This window comes from Thalassophryne amazonica, chromosome 19, assembly GCF_902500255.1.
Source record: "Thalassophryne amazonica chromosome 19, fThaAma1.1, whole genome shotgun sequence".
NCBI classification, from domain to species: Eukaryota; Metazoa; Chordata; class Actinopteri; order Batrachoidiformes; family Batrachoididae; genus Thalassophryne; species Thalassophryne amazonica.
Genome location: NC_047121.1, coordinates 60299871 through 60323114, shown reverse-complemented (window position 1 = coordinate 60323114; position 23244 = coordinate 60299871). Strand labels below are relative to the sequence as shown.

The 23244-nt window shown below is 39.1% G+C and overlaps 2 protein-coding genes across 2 annotated transcripts in view; both read left to right on the top strand.

Annotated features, from left to right (window-relative positions):
- LOC117532038 (alcohol dehydrogenase 1-like) overlaps positions 1-2062 on the top strand; it is a 28519-nt gene extending 26457 nt beyond the window's left edge. The window contains exons 6-9 of the mRNA XM_034195261.1: positions 741-1001; positions 1166-1298; positions 1400-1538; positions 1615-2062. Coding sequence (XP_034051152.1) covers positions 741-1001; positions 1166-1298; positions 1400-1538; positions 1615-1645 — 564 coding nt within the window. The 3' untranslated portion in view covers positions 1646-2062. The remainder of the gene's footprint in view (positions 1-740; positions 1002-1165; positions 1299-1399; positions 1539-1614) is intronic.
- Positions 2063-7281: 5219 nt separating this feature from the next.
- On the top strand, positions 7282-20172 carry LOC117532032 (alcohol dehydrogenase 1-like). The gene is made up of 9 exons (XM_034195252.1): positions 7282-7361; positions 12991-13092; positions 15043-15184; positions 15383-15470; positions 17204-17420; positions 17528-17788; positions 18933-19065; positions 19177-19315; positions 19412-20172. The coding sequence occupies exons 1-9, from the start codon at positions 7344-7346 to the stop codon at positions 19443-19445; spliced, it is 1134 nt and encodes a 377-aa protein (XP_034051143.1). The 5' UTR covers positions 7282-7343; the 3' UTR covers positions 19446-20172.
- Positions 20173-23244: the final 3072 nt, after the last annotated feature.

Below are 23244 nucleotides of genomic sequence, written 5' to 3'. Positions count from 1 at the left end.
GGGTTGGGGTGGTTATGGTTAGGGTGGGGGGAAGGAGTAACATTAGGTTATGGTTAAGGTTAGGGCTGGGGGCCGGAGTAGGGTTAGGAATAGTGAGTTTTAAAAAACCCCATCACAAAAATATGACTCATTTTGTTATGAGAGCACAAAAAAAACGTGAGACCGGGCTGGCCATTTATGGTCCACCTATCATGGCTCCAAGTGTGGATATTGATGCTCATGTGGGAAAAAACTAACACTTCTTCATTTCTCATTGTGTCTCTTAATGTATATGTGGCTTTGAAATGAGCTTCTGAGTCAGTTTCTTCCTTTTCCAAAGCCTCAAACTGTTGGCCACCAAGGAACCTTCATGAGCCAACTTGGACTGGATTAGATTGAGGGAAATTGTTCCTGAGTTAGTTCTCCAGTTTTAAGAACAGTGGAGACGACACCTTATACTTGACTCATTGTAATATCCTCCTCAAATAACTAATGCTGAAATGAAAAACTTAAACAGTTCAATAAAATATGTCGTTATCACACCAACACAGGCCACTGAAGACCAGTAAAACCCAACTCTGAACAGACTGACTGACAATTAAGCATTATGTTTTACGGTTGTAACGTTTGTGCTGAAAATTATAAACCCTTTGGTCTGTTGCTGTATAAATCCTCTGAACCCAAACAGAGCAGATATGATTGTTTAAATCTTTGTACAGTAACCGGAACTGTTATACTGACCAAACCTTGTTCTGTTTTAGGTCGAGCCAGACTCCACATGTGCTGTTTTTGGCCTTGGTGCCATCGGAATGGCTGCAGTCATGGGCTGCAAGGCTGCAGGAGCCAAGAGGATTATTGCTGTTGACATCAACCCCGATAAGTTTGAGAAGGCCAAACTCTTTGGTGCCACTGACTTTGTCAATCCAAAGGAACACACCAAGCCCATCAGCAAAGTCCTTCATGAGATGACTGATGGAGGAGTGGACTTCTCCCTGGAATGTGTCGGGAAGGTAGAAGTTATGGTGAGATACGGAAAGAAATTTACTGAATATATTGACATAGTGTCATTCGAAATGTTTGATTTGGATGAAAATTCTTTTCCCAAAATGAAACTGCAAAGAGATTTTATCAGAATGTGCTGGGATTTGAGCCAGTAACCTTCAGGTTACTGTTTTTCCTGATCTAGCGCAGTGCTTTGGAGTCCTGTGTCCAAGGTTGGGGCGTCAGCTGCGTGTTGGGCTGGACCAACTTGGCCGACTTGGCAGCCCGACCTGGTCAGCTCATTGGTGGTCGTACATGGAAGGGCTCCATGTTTGGAGGTCAGACATCCGGCAGCGAATCAAACAAGTCATGAGCAATGACACTGTATGTTAAATGCCTTAAATACTCTGTGCTTTGAGTTTATCGTGTGTTTTTTCAGGCTTCAAGAGTAAGGATGGTGTCCCTCAAATGGTTAAAGCTTACCTTGACAAGAAGATCAAGCTGGATGAGTTTATCACTCACAAAATGTCATTGGATCAGATCAATGATGCCATTGAGCTGATGAAAGAAGGGAAATGGTTGGTCTACTTCCTGCATCAGTCAATCAATGAAGTCAGGTAATCTACTCATTTCTGTTTGGATTTTATTCCACAGCATCCGGACAGTTATGAAGGTCTCTCCATAAGATGATGTCCACTTCTCTTGAAGCCACACCCAAAGTCATTCAAGAACCTTCAGCTGTATTATATTGAACCTTACCTCAATGGGTGATCAGCCGACAGCATAAAACAAAAGTGCGTTTGGGATGGGCCACTTTCCTATTTCTAGGCTTTGGAAAAATCATGGCAGATACTCCATGTAAGGCCAAGATGGTGCAAGTTTTCCTTGCAGCCATCAGCACAGTAGGAGGAGGTGATCAGTAGCAAAGAAAAGCTGCACTGTCTTGGCCCTTGATGTCCATCTCTGGGGAAAAAAAACAACTTTTTTTGGCTTTGTAATATCCTGTGATATCCTTATTGGTGGCTACACCTGTTTCTAATCCACCACCAATACACAAACTATTCAGCAGGGGGCAGACACTCAGCCAACTCGGCCAACAGTACCGTTAATTGTACTGTACACATTTAAATGCATTTCTTTTCTCTTTTCTGCCAATAAACAAAAGGAACAAAAAAAAACCTGAATGTGATGCGTGTCATTGAACTCAAGCTCAGTTTGATTTCAACCAACAGTTCGTAACTGGTGTTTGTTTTTATTTTTTGTGCATGCACATGGTCAGTGTGTGTCCATATTTACACAGACCTTCTGTATCAAAGTGAAAATCAGTCCAAAAGGTCACCTCCATAAGACCTGAGACAAATCAGCTGTGGTCTTGTTTAGACTCTCATTGTGGCCACCAGGGGTCCGGGGTCTCTAAAAAGTTGTGTATGTGATATAGATGATAAAGACTTTGTGTATTCAGGAAAACTTAAAAAAAGCAGAATGTGATGTTTGTCATTGAACTCAAGCTCAGTTTGATTTCATTACATTTTCTGCACTTCTTGACTCTGTGCGTGCATATGTGTGTGTGTGTGTGTGTGCACACCACGTGGTCAATGTGTATGTAATCTATTCACACAAATTGTCTGTATCAAGGTGAGAATCAGTCCTAAAGGTCATTTCCATAAGATCTGAGACAAATTCAGTCATGGACTTGTTTAGACTCTCACTGTGGCTTCCAGGGCTCTGGGGTCTCTGAAAAGTTGTGTATGTGATATCTTGAAAAAGACTTTGTGTATTCCAGAGAACCTATACACAACTCACCACATGAATGTCTCACACAAATTTGGTACTGGGACTTATTTTGGTTCTCACTTTGGCAGCTTCTGTAAAACTGAATAAATATGAGAGCAACGTGAGGTGTCACAGATTGCGATCAATCCAAATTTGGTGCTGGGACTTATTTTGGTTCTCACTTTGGCAGCTTCTATAAAACCGAATAAATACAAGAACAACATGAGGTTTCACCGATTGTGATCAAACCAAATTTGGTGCTGGGACTTATTGTTGTGTGGGCGGCTGAAGAGGAGGTACTGCTGGCCCACCACCACAAGATGGCGCCCTGCTTGAAGTGCGGGCTTCAAGCACAGAGGGCGTCGGAGCAACCGGGAGTGACAGCTGTCACTCATCATCCGTACCAGCTGTCACTCATCCACTACTCAACACCATCACCATAAAGGCCGGACTGCAACTCCACCTCCCCGCCGAGAAATCAGCTACCTTGGAGGTAATTTCTCTGATAAACTTAACTCTGAATAATAGTCTGATCTCATTTGCAGTCGTTTTCCTGTGACGTGTTCCTTATCTGCTGTATTGGCGTTTGGTGTGGACTGCGACGGCTTCGCCTCCCACCCCAACCAGATAAGTGGTTTTCACAGGAGCTGTCCGAGTGTGTTATTGGAGGTGGAGGTTCTCCCTCCTTACTGAACACAGACTGTGGGATTACTGAGTGTGCGTACTCACACTCACCTGTGCTATTTCTGTTCTCTGCCAGCAGTACCAGGTCTGACAGCTGGAGACAGCGACCACCTGGGGACCCAGGACTTGGCGGCTCCGGTGTTCTTCAGGCCCGTTGGCGGTGAGGGCCGTGTGGGATCCGGCTCGGTTCTGGACGGGCGTCTCCTATCCTCAAGCCTGCCCACACGTCACCCAACGTGTAATTGACTATAGTCCCAAACTGATTGTTGTCTGTATTCCGTTGTGCACAATTTACAACATTAAATTGTTACTGTTTGGCTTATCCATTGCCCGTTCTTTTACGCCCCCTGTTGTGGGTCCGTGTTCCTACACTTTCACAACACTTATTTTGGTTCTCACTTTGGCAGCTTCTGTAAAACCGAACAAATACGAGAACAACGTGAGGTTTCACCGTTTGCGATCAAACTTGTCATTGTAAGTTATACCTTGCTAAGATGTTGGACAAGTTTGAATTTGGGCTTGGCGATACAGGCTAGGGTCACTGATATCGAGCAGCGAGGATAACAACAGATAAGCATGAGTGTGTTCTTGTAGCCCATCCAGCTCAGTTTTTGTGACCACAAACAGGAAGTACACAAGAAGCAATATGGCAGACTGAAGTGCATGATGGGAGAACTTTTTCCCAGAAATGCATATTAATGGAATTAGCTGGTTACCGCTTTCACCACATTTCGAAAGGCTGGTGTAGTGCTGTGACCTCAAGAGGCACTGGCGTGTCATACACAAATTTGCTAGAAATTGGCTTAACAAGAATAATTGTGAAATATTGTAAAAAACAAAACAAAAAAAACAACCTGACCTCTCCAGAACACACTTTTAAAGTGTTGGTGGAGTACTTTGATGAAAAACATCCAGTTTTGATTGCTTTCATTAAAATAATTCTACTATTCCAGTTTGAAACAGAAACACAGTGTCAGCAGGCGCAAGGTCACAAATAACACAATAGGTGTCATTCACAGGACCACAGTTGTTGTTTTTTTTGTTGTTTTTTGTTTTGTTTTTTTTTAATCATTGGAAAGCAGTATCCTTCCTGAAGATGACAGTCAGTTTTTTTCTTTTCTGGGGAGGAGTTGGGTTTTTAACGTCACTGAAACATTTTATTCCAATGCTGTGTGTCCTCAGTCAAACTCAGACAATGACTGGATTGTTTCTGTGAGACAGTCACAAGGATCATTTACAATTTCTTGGATATGAACCCCTTATCCAAATGCTTATTGAGTGTTGTTAGAAGGAAAGGTGATGTAACACAGTGGTAGACATACCACTGTCCCAGCTTTTTTGAAACATGCTGCAGGCATTCATTTCAAAATGAGCAAATATTTGCACAAAAACAATAAAGTCTATCAGTGTGAACATTAAATATTTTGTCTTTGTGGTGTATTTAATTGAATATAGGTTGAAGAGGATTTGCAAATCATTGTATTCTGTTTTTATTTACATTTTACACAACGTCCCAACTTCATTGGAACTGGGGCTGTAAATGTTACAGAGAAAAAAAACAGCAAGAAACTGCACTTGACATTCAACCACGGTATTATATATATATATACTTTGTGCTGCCTCATGATAGCAATGCTCCAATACTTTTTCTGTACTTTGACATGGAGGGGGGGCGATACAGGCTATTGACCACTTTAGCAATAGTAGTGGTAGTTGTAGTAGTTATGAGGAGAGACACTTTTTTGCCACAGAGCTGAGACAAACTTGGCACACAAACCTCAACATACAAGGAGTGACATAAGCTGTCGAGCACTTTAGTTGTCATGGCACTCGTAGTAGTAGTAGTAGTTAAAAGGAGAGACACTTTTACACTTCTGAGCCAAACACGACACATTTGGATCAATATTCCCCATATTTATACTTCCCATATTTATTTTGACATTTGGAGTAATATGGGCGATTGAGAACATCAGTAGTAGTAGTGGTATTAGTAGTCGTCGTTAAGAGGAGAGACACTTTTGTCCTCCAGAATTAAGCCAAATGTGGTACACATATACTTTGACATTTGGACTGAAATAGATTATTGAGCCTTTCAGTAGTAGTGGTAGTTGTAGTAGGAGTAGCAGTAGTTAAGGGAAGTGACACTTTTGTGCTGCATCATCATCTGCAAGTGTGTTAAAAAGTTGGTGGCGTACTTTTCTCCTCATTTCTTTTTCATTTGAACTTCTCACCTCTTAATTTTTTGCAAGTAACAGTAGTAGCAGCATTATTGATAGTAGTAGCAGCAGCAACAGCCATCTCTTCTTGAGTTACATGAATAAATTGTGCTGATTGAACAAAGCAAAGTTAAGTTGAATGTAACTGTACCATTTTAAAAATGACTCATAACTGCTATTAAATTAAGTAACTCATAATCACATCAAACAAGTCTAAAAGAAAGCCCAAGAAAATGACATCAGTGTGTACAGAGCAGGGGGTTGGTGACCAAATGGTTAGTGCACTTTGTTTCAGTGTGGAAGGTTCCCAGTTCAAGCCCCACCCCTGCCACATTTCTCCATGTAATGTGGAGTTGTGTCAGGAAGGACATCCAACATAAAACTTGTGCCAAATCAACATGCAGATTCACCTTGGATTTGCTGTTGTGACCCCGAGTGCAAACAAGGGAGCAGCCGAGGGGTCTTTCCTTTTTTTTTTTTTTTTGTTACATTTACCCCTACAAATCTATGTAGTTGGTCTGAACTATGGTAATTAAGTAACAGTAACTCAACTTCACCATGTTGACCCAACAAATTTGCATTTAGTATCAGGCTGGATGGTCAGGAATTGCTGGACACAAATGCACAGCTTGAATACACAGCTCTGGTTTTTAGAAGGCTTTACTGTAAGGGATTGCAGAGTTTGGTACATGAGTAGGCAGTCAAAGAAAAGCAGCAGTACAAAAATCATCAGGCAAAAAGGCATGGTCGTCACAACAAGCTGGAGGTCAGGAACACACAAGGAGGCAGGCAGGACTGAGGAACGCAAGTACAGAGCTGGAATGAAGGCACAGGGCACAACAAACTGGCGAGAAACTAACGCACCCAGTGAGCTTATATAACCCAGGTGGTAATCATCAAATCAGGAACAGGTGTGCATAGAAAGCACCAGAACAAGGGGGGAAACACTCATCACCAAGAACCAAGAGAAAGACAAGAGAAGCAGAGACAGACAGACCCAAGCAGAAAACCCTAGCAAGAGAATAAACAAACAAAAAAATAACAAACAGATCAAAAGAAAGAAATAAGAACCAAACAAAACTCAACCCTTGACATTTAGGTTCACTCAACAAAATAGTTTGTGGCTAAGTCACACATTTTACTTGGCTAGAGATACTTTCCATCATTTTATTATGTTTACTGAGCAAGTTATTTTTTGAGTGCATCCCCTTGAGTTGTCTGAGGATATGTTGTTGTAAAACTAATGATTTACTGTAAATTCTTCAAAAGGTGCCAATAATTGTGTTCTTATGCTTTTTTATTTCCACTTCATAAAAGAATTTTATTTTGTTGTTGTTGCCAAATACAGTTAGATTTTTTTTTTTTTTTTAAATGATGAACCAAATTGCTTTGTTTGCATGTATTTCTGAGCATATGTTCACATAAAATATAGGATTTTGGTTTTCCAAACGGATGCAAACACAAACTGGGAGTTCTAATGTGAACTAAAAAACTGGGATCGGTTTGGTTTACTGAAGCAGGACTTTGGTTTGTGTATGCGGAATGCCTGAGGTGCTATCACATGGCAGCTTTCCAGCCAAACCTGCTGCCCCTGTATGTAACTTCCTGCCCAGGATCCCATTTAAACTGCTCCTCCTCCTCCTCATTTCTACTGCAGGCTTCTTCTTCCTCAGCTCCTCTTCTTTCTGGGTGTTGCTCTTGACGGCAGAAATGGCCGCAGCTGGTGAGGTAATGATCTAAACCACTTTACTTTCTTGTTTGGAGTCTGCAGCGACTGTGAGCTCGGAGCTACAGTTCAGGTTTTTATGTGTTTATGAAAATTAAATGCAGAAATATGTACTAATGAAATAGAAAAAAAAAACTATTTTAAATATGAGTGCAAACGAGATGTTTGATCACTTTGTGTTATCAGTCACGAGGAAAACACTCATAAAGAACGTGTTAATGTCATGAAATATGAGATTGTACCATGTGATTTTTATTTTATTTTTTAAATAGTTATTGGCAGGGCTTCCTGTTTTTGGCTGTGGGGGTTGATTCCCAATGTGGGGCCCCTCAGTATGTTTTTAACTCCTCTCCGCCTTTCCTGTCACTCCTCGTTATCTTATCAAATGACTTAATTAATGTGGTATGTCAGAAAAAAAATCTTCCACAAAAAAAAAAAAAGTTTATACCTGTCTGACACTTCTCACAAACTCCAGCAAAACACCCGCAATAACTGCAGGAGTTATAGAATTCCTAGATTTGATCCTTTTCTGTTGTTTGTTTTATTTATTTGTATTAAAACTCACCCACAGCTAATTAATTCAATAAAGTGTGCTGAGCCAATCAAGAGCCTGGGAATATCAGCAGTAAATTATCATATTTTCTATAGTCTATGTTGTACCTGTTTTCTGTTTATCACCACTTTAATTTGGACTTTTGTGCATATGCTGTAGTGTATGTTTTATTGGCATTTATTATTTTTTTTATACTTTATTTTGTTTCATGGTTTGATCCCTGCAAGTCCTGTATATAGCCATTATAATTATTATGAATAAGGAATGTGTTTTTATTCATGTATTTATTTATTTATTTTGGTATGTAACTCACACCATAGTATAAATCGAGCCCAGTCTCACATTTGTTTCCATGCCCCCATCACAAAAAAAGCAGCCCATTTTCCTGACATGTTTTGTTTTTGTTTTGTTTTGGTTTTTTTTCCTATTTTTAATCTTCCCTTTTCTCATAACCATAACCATAGCGTTAGTGTCTCCCTAACCATAACTGCCTCATACCTCACCCCGTCATCCCAGATTTCGTAACCCCGTTACAAAATTAAATCGCTCCCCCGTAAACAAAAAGCACCCCATTGCCGTGCCCCGTCACGAACCTATAGATTAATGTACTTTTCGTAAGGCCGCCAAGAACTGCCATGAGACTGGGTTGTCACAGAACCTCCCAAAATAGATATAAAATATGTGATTCATTCAGAAAATACTGTAATCAATAAAAAAAAATATTTTTATAAATGTATTTAACACACACCAACATACACAGGACCTCCCAAAGTAGTTAAAAAACATGATTTTTAATTTAATTAGGAAAATACTGTAATCAGCAAAAAATATTTTCATAAACATATTTAACACACATTAACATACACAGGACCTCCCAAAGTAGATTTAAAAAAGCATGATTTGTCATTTGGAAAATACTGTAATCAGCAAAAAATATTTTTATAAATGTATTTAACACACACCAACATACACAGGACCTCCCAAAGTAGATTTTAAAAAAAAGCATGATTTGTAATTTGGAAAATACTGTAATCAGAAAAAAATATTTTCATAAACATAATTAACACACTTCAACATACACAGGACCTCCCAAAGTAGTTAAAAAACATGATTTTTAATTTAATTAGGAAAATACTGTAATCAGCAAAAAATATTTTCATAAACATATTTAACACACATTAACATACACAGGACCTCCCAAAGTAGATTTAAAAAAGCATGATTTGTCATTTGGAAAATACTGTAATCAGCAAAAAATATTTTTATAAATGTATTTAACACACACCAACATACACAGGACCTCCCAAAGTAGATTTTAAAAAAAAGCATGATTTGTAATTTGGAAAATACTGTAATCAGAAAAAAATATTTTCATAAACATAATTAACACACTTCAACATACACAGGACCTCCCAAAGTAGTTAAAAAACATGATTTTTAATTTAATTAGGAAAATACTGTAATCAGCAAAAAATATTTTCATAAACATATTTAACACACATTAACATACACAGGACCTCCCAAAGTAGATTTAAAAAAGCATGATTTGTCATTTGGAAAATACTGTAATCAGCAAAAAATATTTTTATAAATGTATTTAACACACACCAACATACACAGGACCTCCCAAAGTAGATTTTAAAAAAGCATGATTTGTAATTTGGAAAATACTGTAATCAGAAAAAAATATTTTCATAAACATAATTAACACACTTCAACATACACAGGACCTCCCAAAGTAGATAAAAACGAGATTTGTAATTCGGAAAATACTGTAATCAACAAAAAATATTTTCATAAACATAATTAACACACTTCAACATACACAGGACCTCCCACATTAGATAAAAAAGTGAATTATAATTTTGAAAATACTGTAATCAACAAAATATTTTTATGAACATATTTAACACACACCAACATATATTAAACATATTCAAAGGAAGTGATCAATTTTTATTTAAATTTGTGGTACATTTTCAGTCATAAAATAAGGCGTCAACGACATTGGCCATAATTTTGTATGAATTTTTTTTTATCGCAAACAGTGTAATCTGCCAAACTATACTCTCGGTTGGATGTAAACTGCCTAATATTCCTCATCTAAATTAAGATTATTTAATAAATAAAGCAAAATATCAGACCAGTTTGCTTAAAAACAAACAATAAAACTGTTTCTCAGTACTGTCAACACAGATCCAGTTTGTCTGCACCATTTTAGGCTTTTCAGAAAACGATGGGGGTCATCTCAAAGGCAGTATAGTACGGTTGGAATGGGGTCTTTACTTCTCTGTGACCTCTCCTGGAAATCAACAAATCCACCTTTGTGTGTACATTTTCCTCAGCTGGAACATTTTATGCAGAAACATATTTAGTTTTTGTTGTTGTTGTTTTAGGTTGTTTGGCTCAGCAACTCAGAAATATGACATATTTAAATATTAGACAACTCAAATTTGAATTTCTTACAAAGCCTGACACTATCCATCTTTGGTGTTCCTTCTTTCCCATCCACTGTATTCCAACATTCCAATATCACGTGTTGAATCTTGACAGGGTTTGAAACAATCCAGGCGGCCGGCAGAGACAAAGTGCTGGGAGCCAAAAATAAACTTTTTTGTTTTACTGCTGAATTAAAGAATGTGTGTTTTATGTCTAATGGCAGCTGGTTTACATGGATTTACTCAGTTTTTTCCAAAGCAAATAACCTTTTTACTTGATTGTCATGTTATGTGTCGGACGCAGCTCGGAGAACCGACCAGCGTTTGAAGGACCCAGTATGAAATAAGCAGAGCACGGTACAAAGACCAACTGAATTTAATACATAACAGTGATGTGATACAAAACAACAAAAGAGTGTGCGGTCTGGCGTGGTGGTGATACGGTGCGCTCCCAGCAGCGCTAACGGTCCGGAGCCAGAAGCCGTTCTGACCCAAGGACCCCGCCGACACCCCCCAGGTGGCCGCAACAAACCGAGTCTGTGAAAGAAGGAACCATTATGTGAGTCCACACTCTACACACAGAGAGACCACTCAAAGGTGTACATAAACAGCAAACACTTCCTGGCTTAATTACTAATCAGCTTCCCAACCTGCAGGCATGGAACATCCAGTTCACAAAACTCCACTGCAGTGGAAGCCGATACATGACTAACGTACAGCTCAATATAAAAAGGTGTGAGGGACACCACATTTACTGACTGTATAAACGTTAGTCACAAAATCTAACGTACCTCAGGAAGTGTGCTGACGAGCGTGAGACCTCACCCCCTCCTCTTTCACAGACCGTGCATCAAACCCTGGACGTTCTCTGCATCCACTGATGATGAGATGGCTCCCGAGACGACGATCTCACCCGTCTGGTCACAAGGTCGAGTCTCTGGCAAATACACACTGTATACTCCAGTCTTAAATGCCACCATGTTCCAATCCATATAGATGCACCACAGCTGTGAGTCCTGACGAGCCGCAGGTGATCAGGGTGAGGTCCTGATAACCTCAGCAACACAGCCACTCAGTCCCAAATGCAAGCCACCTGGAAGGAAAAACAAAAGACAGAAACAAAAAGGCAGCCAGGCCCCCCAGCCATACAACATGTCAAGTAAATATGACTTTATTTAATGTGCATTTCCAGTTCAGACAACCTTTAAAGAAGAAAGAAAAACCCTTCAGTTTATGTGTAAAGCTGCCACAAATGATTATGTTCTTTTAAGATTATTATATCAGTTATTTTTAGATTTTATTTCCCAGAGATCCAAAACATTTCCCAGCGATCCAAAACACAAATATTTCTCCAGCATCAGTAACCAGTTAAACCAGTTTCCTATAGGGGCTAAGTCAAGTTGCCGTCTATTGGGAAAAAAGCGGCTGATGTCTACTTTGAACTGGATTAAATTCCATTTAAAGTAGCACTTTGTACTTTTTGTACTTTTAAAATTCTGTATTTTGTACAGGTAAAAACTGACTTCAATAAAAACCTCCAAAATAAACCAGATTCTTTCAAAACCACAAATTTGTTGTACACAAAAACCCAACCATCATTCATCACAGACTTTGTTCACATTTGAGGTTTTTTATGATTCTTTTCAAAACATTAATTTTGGCTGCCATGTTGAAATTTCAAGCTTACAGCTGACATTTTGGGTTTTGAAAGTAACTGAGCTGAACTTGGTGTATCAAACGTATGCATGCCAAAATCCTTCAAATTGATTCTAATTTTAATTTTAATTTTATCAGTACTTGTAAACATAAACGTAAAAGCAGCTGCCGACAACTTGTTGGCAGCCACTGAATGTAACTAATAAGGTAATTAGTAATCTAACATGGTTATTTTTAAGATGGCGTACTCAGAAAAGTAACTGAGTTATTTACTTTGCTGGTTACTCAATCTTAAGAGTTACCTTATTAGTTACATTATAACTACATAAACTAACTAATAACGTAACTTTTCAAAGTAATGGTGGCAACACTGCTCATAAATTTGACCCTTGTGCAAAAGCACATTGTTCCTTCCACAATTAGCATTGTGATTTTTTTTTTCTTTTTACAGAAGGTTGCAGATGGGAAGAACTACATATTTTTGGATTATGTATAACAAGACAATTAATTTGGTTTACAACAGGACCTGACCATTTTTTAATTTGGACCCCTACCCAAACTGTCCACCACTTTGAAAAGGGAGATCAAAGCCATTATTCACGTTTTACCCTCTTCGTCCCACCCTGTACAGCATGAAACCGGGATTTTTCCTGTAGATGGTTAACTACAATAAACACAATACATTGTGTCAGATAAAACCCCTCATCCTTTTACATAATTTCTAAAGGTTAAAGTGTGTGTGTGTGTGTGTGTGTGTGTGTGTGTGTGTGTGTGTGTGTGTGTGTGTGTGTGTGTGTGTGTGTGTGTGTGTGTGTGTGTGTGTGTGTGTGTGTGTGTGTGTGTGTGTGTGGTATAGTTCTAGAAAGTAATTTGGATAAAATATTACATTTCTAGAAGACAAAGCAAGAAGCCCAGTTGCTTTAAAGTAAACATCTTAAACATCTCCAACCTGGATGCTTGAGAACCTTCATTGATATCTTCTAGGTCATCAAATGCAAGGCAGCAGTGGCCTGGGAACCCAACAAACCATTGGTGATTGAGACTATAGAAGTAGCCCCTCCCCAGGCCAATGAGGTCCGAATCAAGGTGAGATGGATTCTTTATCAAGACGTACACATACACCCAGCAAGTGAGGTTCCATTCACACAGCACATTTAAAACAAATGTACATCGTGCAGAACAGAATGGGTGAGATGTTTCAGTTAATGATCAAGTAACATGCAAGAAAAACTGAGATATACTGTATGAACACAATTAAAAGCAGATGTACAAAAATTTCACATTATCTCTATTGGAGAGGCAGATATATGTAAACTATTCCACAACAATTGTGGGTTTTATGGTAATACCACCAAATATTGGCCAGACATTGTTTAATATATATCTATACAGTGCTGCTGGAACCTTTGTGAACCCTTTGAACTTTTACACATTTGACATATTTTAGGACATCAAAAACAAAGAAAAAAAATCAGTTTTTTATGTTAAAACTCACAGTGAAAAGTATTTTTACATTATATAAAAAGAAATAAAAATCAAGTTAATGCACTGGTAACAATCTGGAGGGTCTTTTTTTCCACAATTTGAAACGTGGACTCATCAGACCACATCACACTTTTCCACTTTGCGTCTGTCCATTTCAAATGAGCTTGGGCCCAGAGAAGGCGGCAGCATTTCTGGATGTTGTTGATGTTTGGCTTTCGCTTTGCATGGTAGAGTTTTAACTTGCACTTGTAGATGTAGTGACGAACTGTGTTAACTGACAATGGTTTTCTGAAGTGTTCCTGAGCCCACACGGTAAGATCCTTTACACAATGATGTTGGTTTTTAATGCAGTGCCGCCTGAGGGATCAAAGGTCACGGGCATTCAGTGTTGGTTTTTGGCCTTGCCACTTACGTGTAAAAAGTTCTCCAGATTCTCTGAATCTATTTTTTCATGCAGTTGTTCACAAAGTGGTGTTCCTCACCCCATCTTTGCTTGTGAACGGCTGAGCCTTTTGGGGATGCTCCTTTTATACCCAATCATGATGCTCACCTGTTTCCAATTAACCTGTTCACCTGTAGAATGTTCCAAACAGGTGTTCTTTGAGCAGTGGTGATGTAACACAGTGGTAAACATACCACTGTCCCAGCTTTTTTGAGACATGTTGCAGGCATCCATTTCAAAATGAGCAAATATTTGCACAAAAACAATAAAGTTTATAAGTTTGAACATTAAATATCTTGTCTTTGTGGTGTATTCACTTGAATATAGGACAAAGTGGATTTGCAAATCATTGTATTCTGTTTTTATTTACATTTTAGACAATGTTCCAACTTCATTGAAATTGAGGTTGTAAAAACATGCTCAGTTTTTTTCACCCTAAAGGATAATAAAACACAAAATCCATGATGGCTGTCATGCCACGTATCTTCAGAATGCGCTGCCTTTATTAGTATGTCAGAGAGACACAAATGAAGTGTAATTTTCTATGTTTTAATACATGCTGAATCACAATTATATTGGTTTAAAGAATGGGGAAAGAGTCTGGCAAGCCATCTAATTTTTTTTTTTTTTTTTTTTTATAAGTTTCAAAATGTCCAGAGTTATAATGCTGTATGTATGTCCACCACTTTTAAGGTATTAAAGAAAATAATTAGACATTCATAGGCCCATTAAATGACCACCAAGTGAAATGCATCAAAAGTCACTAACCTCTGCAGTCTCGTGTGCACTGTGGCGCACCAACCAGACTGCAAACTATTTCAACAGGTTTTGACAAGAATATTGCATGCAGTGTGGCATTGTGTATTGTGATTTGACATTACATTCCTGCTGTACTACCTTTGTGGCACCAATCTGAAACACTGACAAACTTAAAGTGCATAAAGTACATGGAAAGTGACATTTTAAACTATTAAAAGACATATACCCTCCCAAAGAGGAGGTTTATGGATAAACTTCCCCAGTGATGTCACCACACCCTGACAAGGCTGCAGACAATAACTGTGCTTTTTGATCAGTGTTTCTTATTTCTTGGTTATTATCCTTTGCAGATTGTGTCGACTGCAATCTGCCACTCGGATATGTATCACCTTTTGGAAAATAAGCACGAAGGAGGTTTTCCGGTCGTCCTCGGCCATGAAGCAGCCGGCATTGTAGAGAGCGTCGGTTCTGGAGTTACTGAATTTCAACCAGGTTAGTTAAAGCACCCACACCTCAGTCTGCAGATGAGGACATGTGTCACCTACGTGGGTACAGTTCCATCAAAGGTAGCACTTAGCAGTTGATAATATTTGGTCCAGGTAGCCCTAATATCCTCAGAATGAGATGTTACTATGGTAACTGTCAAAACAAACATTCAACGACTATTTAGATTGCCCTTTTTTTCTTTAGGAGACAAGGTGATTCCTTTGTTCCTCAGCCAGTGTCGGGAATGTCGCTTCTGCAAGAATCCAAAATCTAACCATTGTGAGAAAGGATGGTGAGCTCAAAACTGAAGAATTGCTGAAAATACACTTTAAACATTACATTTCCATGTATGTTTTCATTAAGTGCAGACCGTGGACAGTAAAGTTGATTTGCTCAAAATTTTACTTGGTGTTGAGAGCTCCGGGCAAACACATATCTTTTTGTGCATTAGATACAGAGATTAGATAGAACTTTACTGATCCCTTGGGAAGACTCCTTCAGGGAAACTGAGGTTCCAGGAGCATTATATAGCAGCACACAGGGTAAGAAACACAGAGGGTTTCAAAAGTAAAAAAGAAATACAGTTTGCAAATATAAATATACAATATAAATACCAGACATACTGGTTTACTGGCTACTACTGTTCCTCTCATTCCCGTCCTCTGTCTTCCTGTTACTGTTACCTTAGTGTGTTTTAATAAGTCTTTACATAAATAAACTATTAGTTGAGGTAATAGGATCAATAATTGGAATAGTTGTGATCATGTTGAATGTTTGTGATAACTAAGTATAACAGTGCAGGCTCTTCCTTTTGAAAACCATGTTTGCGCAACCAATAATTTGCATCACTTTTTACCAAAATTGGGGAAACATTAACTTTTGACAACTGTAATAGCTGAAATTGGCATTTGTCATCATTTCTTTTCCTGTTTTTACCCCATAACTCAGTCATAAAGAGTCTTTATGATCAGACAAATGATCTGTCATATGATAGGAATAAGGAATAACGATATATGATTGGAATAAGGGCAGCATGGTGGCTTAGTGGTTAGCACTGTTGCCTCACAGCATAAAGGTCATGGTATCGATATTTGCATGTTCTCCCCGTGCTTGTGTGGGTTCCCTCCGGGTGCTCCGGCTTCCTCCTACATCCAGAGACATGCAGGTTAGGTGGATTGGAAACTTTAAACTTTAACTTTAAACTGTGGCTCTGAGACAAACTGGCATCCTGTCCAGGGTGCACCCCGCCTCATGTCCTATGACTGCTGGGACAGACTCCAGCCCCCCGTGACCCTTGATTGGAGTAAGCAGGTATAGAAAATGGATGGATGGATGGATGGATGGATGGATGGATGGATGATTGGAGCATTTCTAAATGTTGACCCCTGTGTAATCCTTCATTGACCCCTACCTTGCTATAGTTGGCACCCTGGGTTACCCACCTTACATTTGTGTAGACTCTAACCCTACTGAGGCTGGATTGTAAGTATTGTTTAGTCCCAATTAATGGTACCAGTTAGGTCAAAATTGCCTTCAGGATCATGGACAAAGACTCTAATGCAACCACTCAGACTACATTGTGATTGGACACTTTGTCAGGGCAACTCTGAGGAAAGTTCTACCTGATGGCTACAGATCCCTCCCGTGTCCTCCACAAAGCAAGGCGTGAGGATACCATCACAGACACGGACAGTACTTTTTTTTTTTTTTTTACTTTTTAAAGTACATGGAAAATGACATTTTAGACTATTAAAAGACCCTTCCAAAGAGGAGGTTTATGGATAAACTCCCCCAGTGATGTACCACACCCTGACAAGGCTGCAGACAATAACTACGCAGGTCCCTGGTTCTCAAGACCAGGCACCTAAGAGGCTCTACTTTACTCTATTCTACCCTTCCTTTTTTAGATATTTAGATATACTTTAGTATACACTCATAGAGTTCTACCTTAGAAATGGAATATATTCTAGAAGATATACCTTACTGAATTTTCATGAGTTGTCAGACTGAAGTTGTCTTGTGCAGGGCCGCCCGTTATAAGGAGATGTGTGAGGAGGACAGCAGGCTTTCCTGCAAGGGTCAGAAGTTGTATCAGTTTGTGGGAACCAGCACCTTCTCAGAGTACACCGTGGTGAAGCAGATCAGTGTGACTAAGATTGACCCTGCAGCTCCCCTGGACAAAGTCTGTCTCCTCGGCTGTGGAGTCTGCACAGGATACGGAGCGGCAGTGAATACTGCAAAGGTGCCGGCATATTCTTCAAGTCCAGTACCAGCACATTCATGTTTACAATGGAAAAGCCTGTTTGAGAAATGAAAGGGCTTTTCTTCTTGGATTCTGTGTGACTTTAGGTCGAGCCGGGCTCCACCTGTGCTGTCTTTGGCCTCGGAGCTGTGGGTTTGGCTGCTGTCATGGGCTGCAAGGCTGCAGGAGCAGAGAGGATTATTGCAGTCGACCTCAACCCTGAGAAGTTTGAGAAGGCCAAAGTGTTTGGTGCCACCGACTTTGTGAACCCCAAAGATCATGACAGACCCATCAATGAAGTGCTGTATGTAATGACTAATGGAGGAGTGGACTACTCCCTGGAATGTGTTGGGAATGTGGAAGTCATGGTGAGAGAAATGAAGAAGTGTGCACACAATTACACTTCATCTCGCTGAAGAAGGTTCATTAGTGAGAAGATTCTTTCTTTCCCACCTTAATCAGTGAAAACCAACTGATTTGAACCAGTGCCCTTCTGGCTTCACCCTTTACGAGAAGCATATTTTCAATTCCTGATTGCTGAGCTTTGATACTGATTGCTCATCTGATCGTGATCTTTGATCCTGATCCATTACCTTTGATACCTATGCTCCTGATCTTGAACGTTGTCCCTGAAAAATCATATTTTATCTTAATTCCTTTTATTCTGATCACTGATCTTTGATCCTAATTCTGCATTGTTGATCTTGGTCACTCATCTTTGATCCAGCTCTTTGAACATGATTGTTGGCCTTTGTTTCTGATTGTTTATCTGTGCTCCACATTCCTGACCTTTGAGCCTGATAACTCACCTGATCATTGATCTTTGATCCTGATTCAGGATCTTTTATCTTGATTACCTTTGTTTGTAATTGCTAACCTATGCCTTCAATCCTGACCTGTGTGCCTAATACCTCACCTCTGAGCTTAATTCTTGACCTTTGATCACAATCACTCACCTTTGATCACTGTACTTTCATTATTGTTGACCTTTCTGATTGCTAACCTATGTTCCTGATCCTGACCTTTGTGCTTTATAACTCATCTTTGATCATAGATTTCTAATCTTAACTCATGACCATTGATCCAGTTCACTCATCTTTAATCGCTGACCTTTGATTCTGATCGCTGGCCTGCAATATTGATTAGACCTTTGATCCTGGTTGCTTACTTTTAATACTGATCTCTCATCTTTGATCCTGATCTTTGACATTGGAACTTCACCAAGGATTTTATTTCATTGCCATCTGTCTCTGTCTTTTTCAGTGGCCCTGGTGCCCTTTATTCATCAGGACTGCAGAGTAGATCCATTATCAGAATTTGAGATCAAAGATCCAAAGCTGCATCAAAATCTACTCAGCTCTTCCTTGATCCAAGGCCTACATCTCCACTGAATTTCATTGTAGTTTGTGTCTTAATGTGATATTCAGCTAACAGTTTACAGATAGATGCACAAACTGCAGCAAAATACTCCTTGTCAGAGATCATGACCTGGTGCCGTTTCTCCTGATGTAGCGCAGCGCTTTGGAGTCCTGTGTGAAAGGCTGGGGTGTCAGTGTCGTGGTTGGCTGGACTGATATGGCGGACGTTGCCACGAAGCCAATTCAGCTCATCGTAGGTCGCACATGGAAAGGCTCCTTGTTTGGAGGTGACAAAATACAACAAACTTGACCCATGAAATCACTCAAATGTACATGTTGTGTTTTTGGTGATCCAGTTGTTGACGTGTTTTAAACACTGAATTTATTTTGTGGATCAGGGTTCAAGAGTAAGGACAGTGTGCCCCTGATGGTTCAAGCCTACCTGGACAAGAAGATCAAACTGGATGAGTTTATCACTCACAACATGACCTTGGATCAGATCAATGATGCCATTGATCTGATGAAAGCAAGCAAATGGTAATTTTACACTCTCACTATATCCTTTCTACGCCATCGATAACTCAGTCAGTAACTATGCAAAACCTACTAATGTGTCTTGTTTTGGCTCCACAGCATCCGAGTGGTCCTGAATATTTCACCACAATAAGATGACCCATTGTTTGGGCAGTGAAAGCAGCATAATGTCATTTCATAACCTCTGCTTATATCGAATTGTAAGATGACTTTTGCTGTGTGTCATAATAAAGAGCTTATGATAATATAACACTTAAAAGTTTTTATAAGATGTGTAAATGGAATGGGATTAAAGCATAGTGAAGAGAGATGAAATTCCACGTAAAACCCTAAATTTGGATTTAAAAATGGGTGCAGAGGGGATGCCAGTGATACTTTGACAACTGCATCCCTCTCACGTGTTGCTTGGCCAGCTGTGCCATCTACTACTATAAGCAACATGTTGCTCATCATCTTATCCCAAGGTTCTTGAAATGGAGCAATATCTCCACCTAGTGGGCATTTAATATTAATGCAGGTAAAATAGAGTTAATGCAGGTACAACAGAATTTCAACACAAGCTCTAGTAGCATATTTCTATATATCTCCCACAGTTCAACACAAGCCATTGGCAATAATGATGAAAGGATCACAATGATGAGGAAAAATGCCAAACTGGTTTTCGAGCTTTATACCAAACATCGAGTGAGGCTGAAGGTTTTTAGCCATGCTAATGCCCCCTACAGCCATTTTACTGAAAAAAAAAATCTGATGGTGAAGAGCTTTGCTCATTAATGTCAACGACATAAACACATTATTTACTGTTGTTGTAAATTACATTGATCATTCAATAAATCTACCAATCTTGAGAATACAGAAGTTTCTGTAATTGTTATTCTACTTAGCAATGATATTTTCATGAATACCTTTAATAAACTCACATGTATGTACCATTAAAGCCTGCAATAGTTTATCATTACCAGATCATGTCAGTTTATTTAAAGTACCTTCATACACCCAAGCAATTTTTACATTTTACATTGTATTACATACAGTTGACGTGATATATTTACATCAACCTGCTTCGATATTCAGTCCAAAGCTTTGCCTTAGTTATATGAGTCTGCCTGTCATTGAAGGTTCTCAGTCATCCAAGTTTACTGAAGCGCAAGTGGAGTATTTCTGAAGACTTCCTGACATTTCAAACTGAAATTGAGATCAGTTGGATAAGTGGCAAAACATCTTGAAGACTAAGCATGAAGTCCATTTGGGTAAAGTTATAGAACCTCACTTTGAGGACATACTTCTTTGGCCCACTGAGAAGAATTTCAGAGTTTGTGTGGAAAAAAAATCAGGTTTGAGTTTGATGGGGTATGCAAGAGTCTTAAAGCTTTGCAGAAAGTCTGGAATTGATGCATCTCTGCTGATATTTAATGACCGTTATACTTACCCAACAACTATATATTAAACATGAGATGAAGTACACTATATTCTGCACCATCAGTATATTCAGCCCAGTCTCACGGTTTTTTCGTCCTCCTTCACAGTAACGGTATATAACGCTATATAAAATTAAGTGTAAAAGTTACAATGGAAGTATTTCTGAATGGGTTATAGATTTTTTTAAAAACATACATTTTATTGTGCAGATCTCAAAACTACAGCTACAATTTGCCAGAAGGTACATCTAAGATGCAAGCCTTGATTTGATGTTTTGGTGAAAGAATTAAATACATTTATTTTTTGTTGGGTCAGTGGCTGACATTTCATCTCTTGAACACGAGATGGTACACTCACTCTGAGTACATGAACCATTTTCAGGATGGAGGCATTTCCTCATTTCCAAAATGCATCAAGAAACCCAATAAATAAAAAATAAATAGAAGTGCTTAATTTACTTATCTGGTTAAAAAAAATCCTTGAGTTATTTAATGTGGCACTTTCTCAAATGTTTGATTCAGGTCATGAGCATCCGCTGAAATAAATAAATAATGGTTTGCGGTGTTCAGCGGACATGTCTGCAAGAGAACCCCTGTTTAGCTGACTGCTAAGTGTGGAAGACACTGCTCAAAACATTATTTATCTCAGTGAGAGACATGCCTCAGCTCAGAACACCTCCCCCTCCCCTCACTCTGTCTGCAGCAAAGGAGCACTGATATTTCACAGTTTTCCTGGATCATAAAATTTGCATGATTGTGATTGGTCGGTGGAGTCCAAATCTCTATCGTAGGCCAAATTTATATCATTTATATTGAGTACTGCATATACTGCGCAGTACTTAACAATATAACTATGAATAATCTTGGATCTGCTTGGTCAACCATGAAAGCCATCGCAGGCCTCCAACACTCTAAAACCAGCAACATCATCTCTTTTGATGGCTTCGAGTAGAACACTGAATTTGCAAATGCTCATAACTGTTTTTATACACATTTTGATGGTTTTGATTTTTGTCTGGCCACATTTGGAGTACATCCAGAAAAAAATTGGGTTGTCGCCGTAAGAACGTTCAACACGTAGCAGGAACACAGTAGAAACCGATAAGGAGGTGGTTTGATCTCTATTAACATGGAAGATGTGGTTGAACTTTGAATGTGGTTAAACAAAAAAAATGTAGTAACGACTGCTCTGGTGTGCTAACGATGAAATTAAACCTAATGGGGACTTCACTGATGAAGTGAAAGTGTTTTGTGGGCAGTCTGTGCATTGCTTTTTGACAGATGCTGGTCACTGTCCATGGTGCTGAAGCTCAACCCAAAAATAAAAAAAAAAATTCTCTCCTACGTCCTTGTACAAATTGAGGTTTGCTTCCAATCATGCAGCTACATGCATGCACACACACACACAAAGCATATTTGAGTGTGTGTTTAACAGTGATGTTTAATACAGACAGGTTTGGCAGGAGAGCTGTTTTTCTGCCTGTAGTTTATTGTTGAACCGACATGTTGACACAAGAAAACTTGCAGAATGACTGAAAATGTGCAGCACATGGCACAGCATTGACAAGGACAAGATAGACACCGTGTCACCTCTGAGTTTGAGCTACATTTGCCAATTTATGGTGCCGGTTTGGGCTTTCTGAGACTGGCCTGCTGATGAGTATACTTTTGCCTGGAGCGACTGGTCTCTGTGTTTTGACACTCTGATATTTCTGCAATAAGTGCATCTACCTGCTCCCTCATGGACACCTTTAGTATTGTGTTCACCTCCTGTGCATAACCCTGGACTGGCCCTGGTATTGGAATAAACCACTTTGGACTTGTTATCCTGTCTGTTGTTTGCATTGGGGTCACACCTGAACTTAGTAATAGCAGTAGTGGTGCACAGGACGTTTTAGTCTCTACATACTGGCCACTGTGGAAAAAGTTTTACAATCAGCAGAATCACGTTAGTGTACTCAACTCATGAGTACAGGGTCCACAGGAAAAATAAACTTACCTTCACTCTTACCTCTGCCCAGGAGGTCATGTGTTTGCGTGACTGCATGTTTGCAGGAAAACTTAATGATTAATTGATCTGTAAGAACACTGATTCAAATACAGATTGTTGCAAAAGGAAGACACCATTACATTTGGTTGAAGATCCTATAGCTATATTATTCCCATATACCATATTGCTTCCCATGACACTAAATAGTAGTAGTAGTCGTAGTAATGGGTATATGTGGTCTGTAGAAACTGAATTGTTCTTTTAGATTAATAAAGCTTTCTGTATCTGATTCACACCTCTAAAAGTTAATTGTCACTTTTTTGGTTTAACACCATGAAAATGTTCGTTTTTTATTATTATTATTATATTTGTATTTTGTTTTTGTTTTTTTTACTCTTAACTAATCTACATAACTGCATTTTCAGGACTTGCAGTTAAGTCCCAGTCTCCGGTGCTGAAAAAGGAAGCAAACACAGAAGTGCCAAATCTGACAGTTCTTTGAATGACTGCCTAAAGATGGCTCA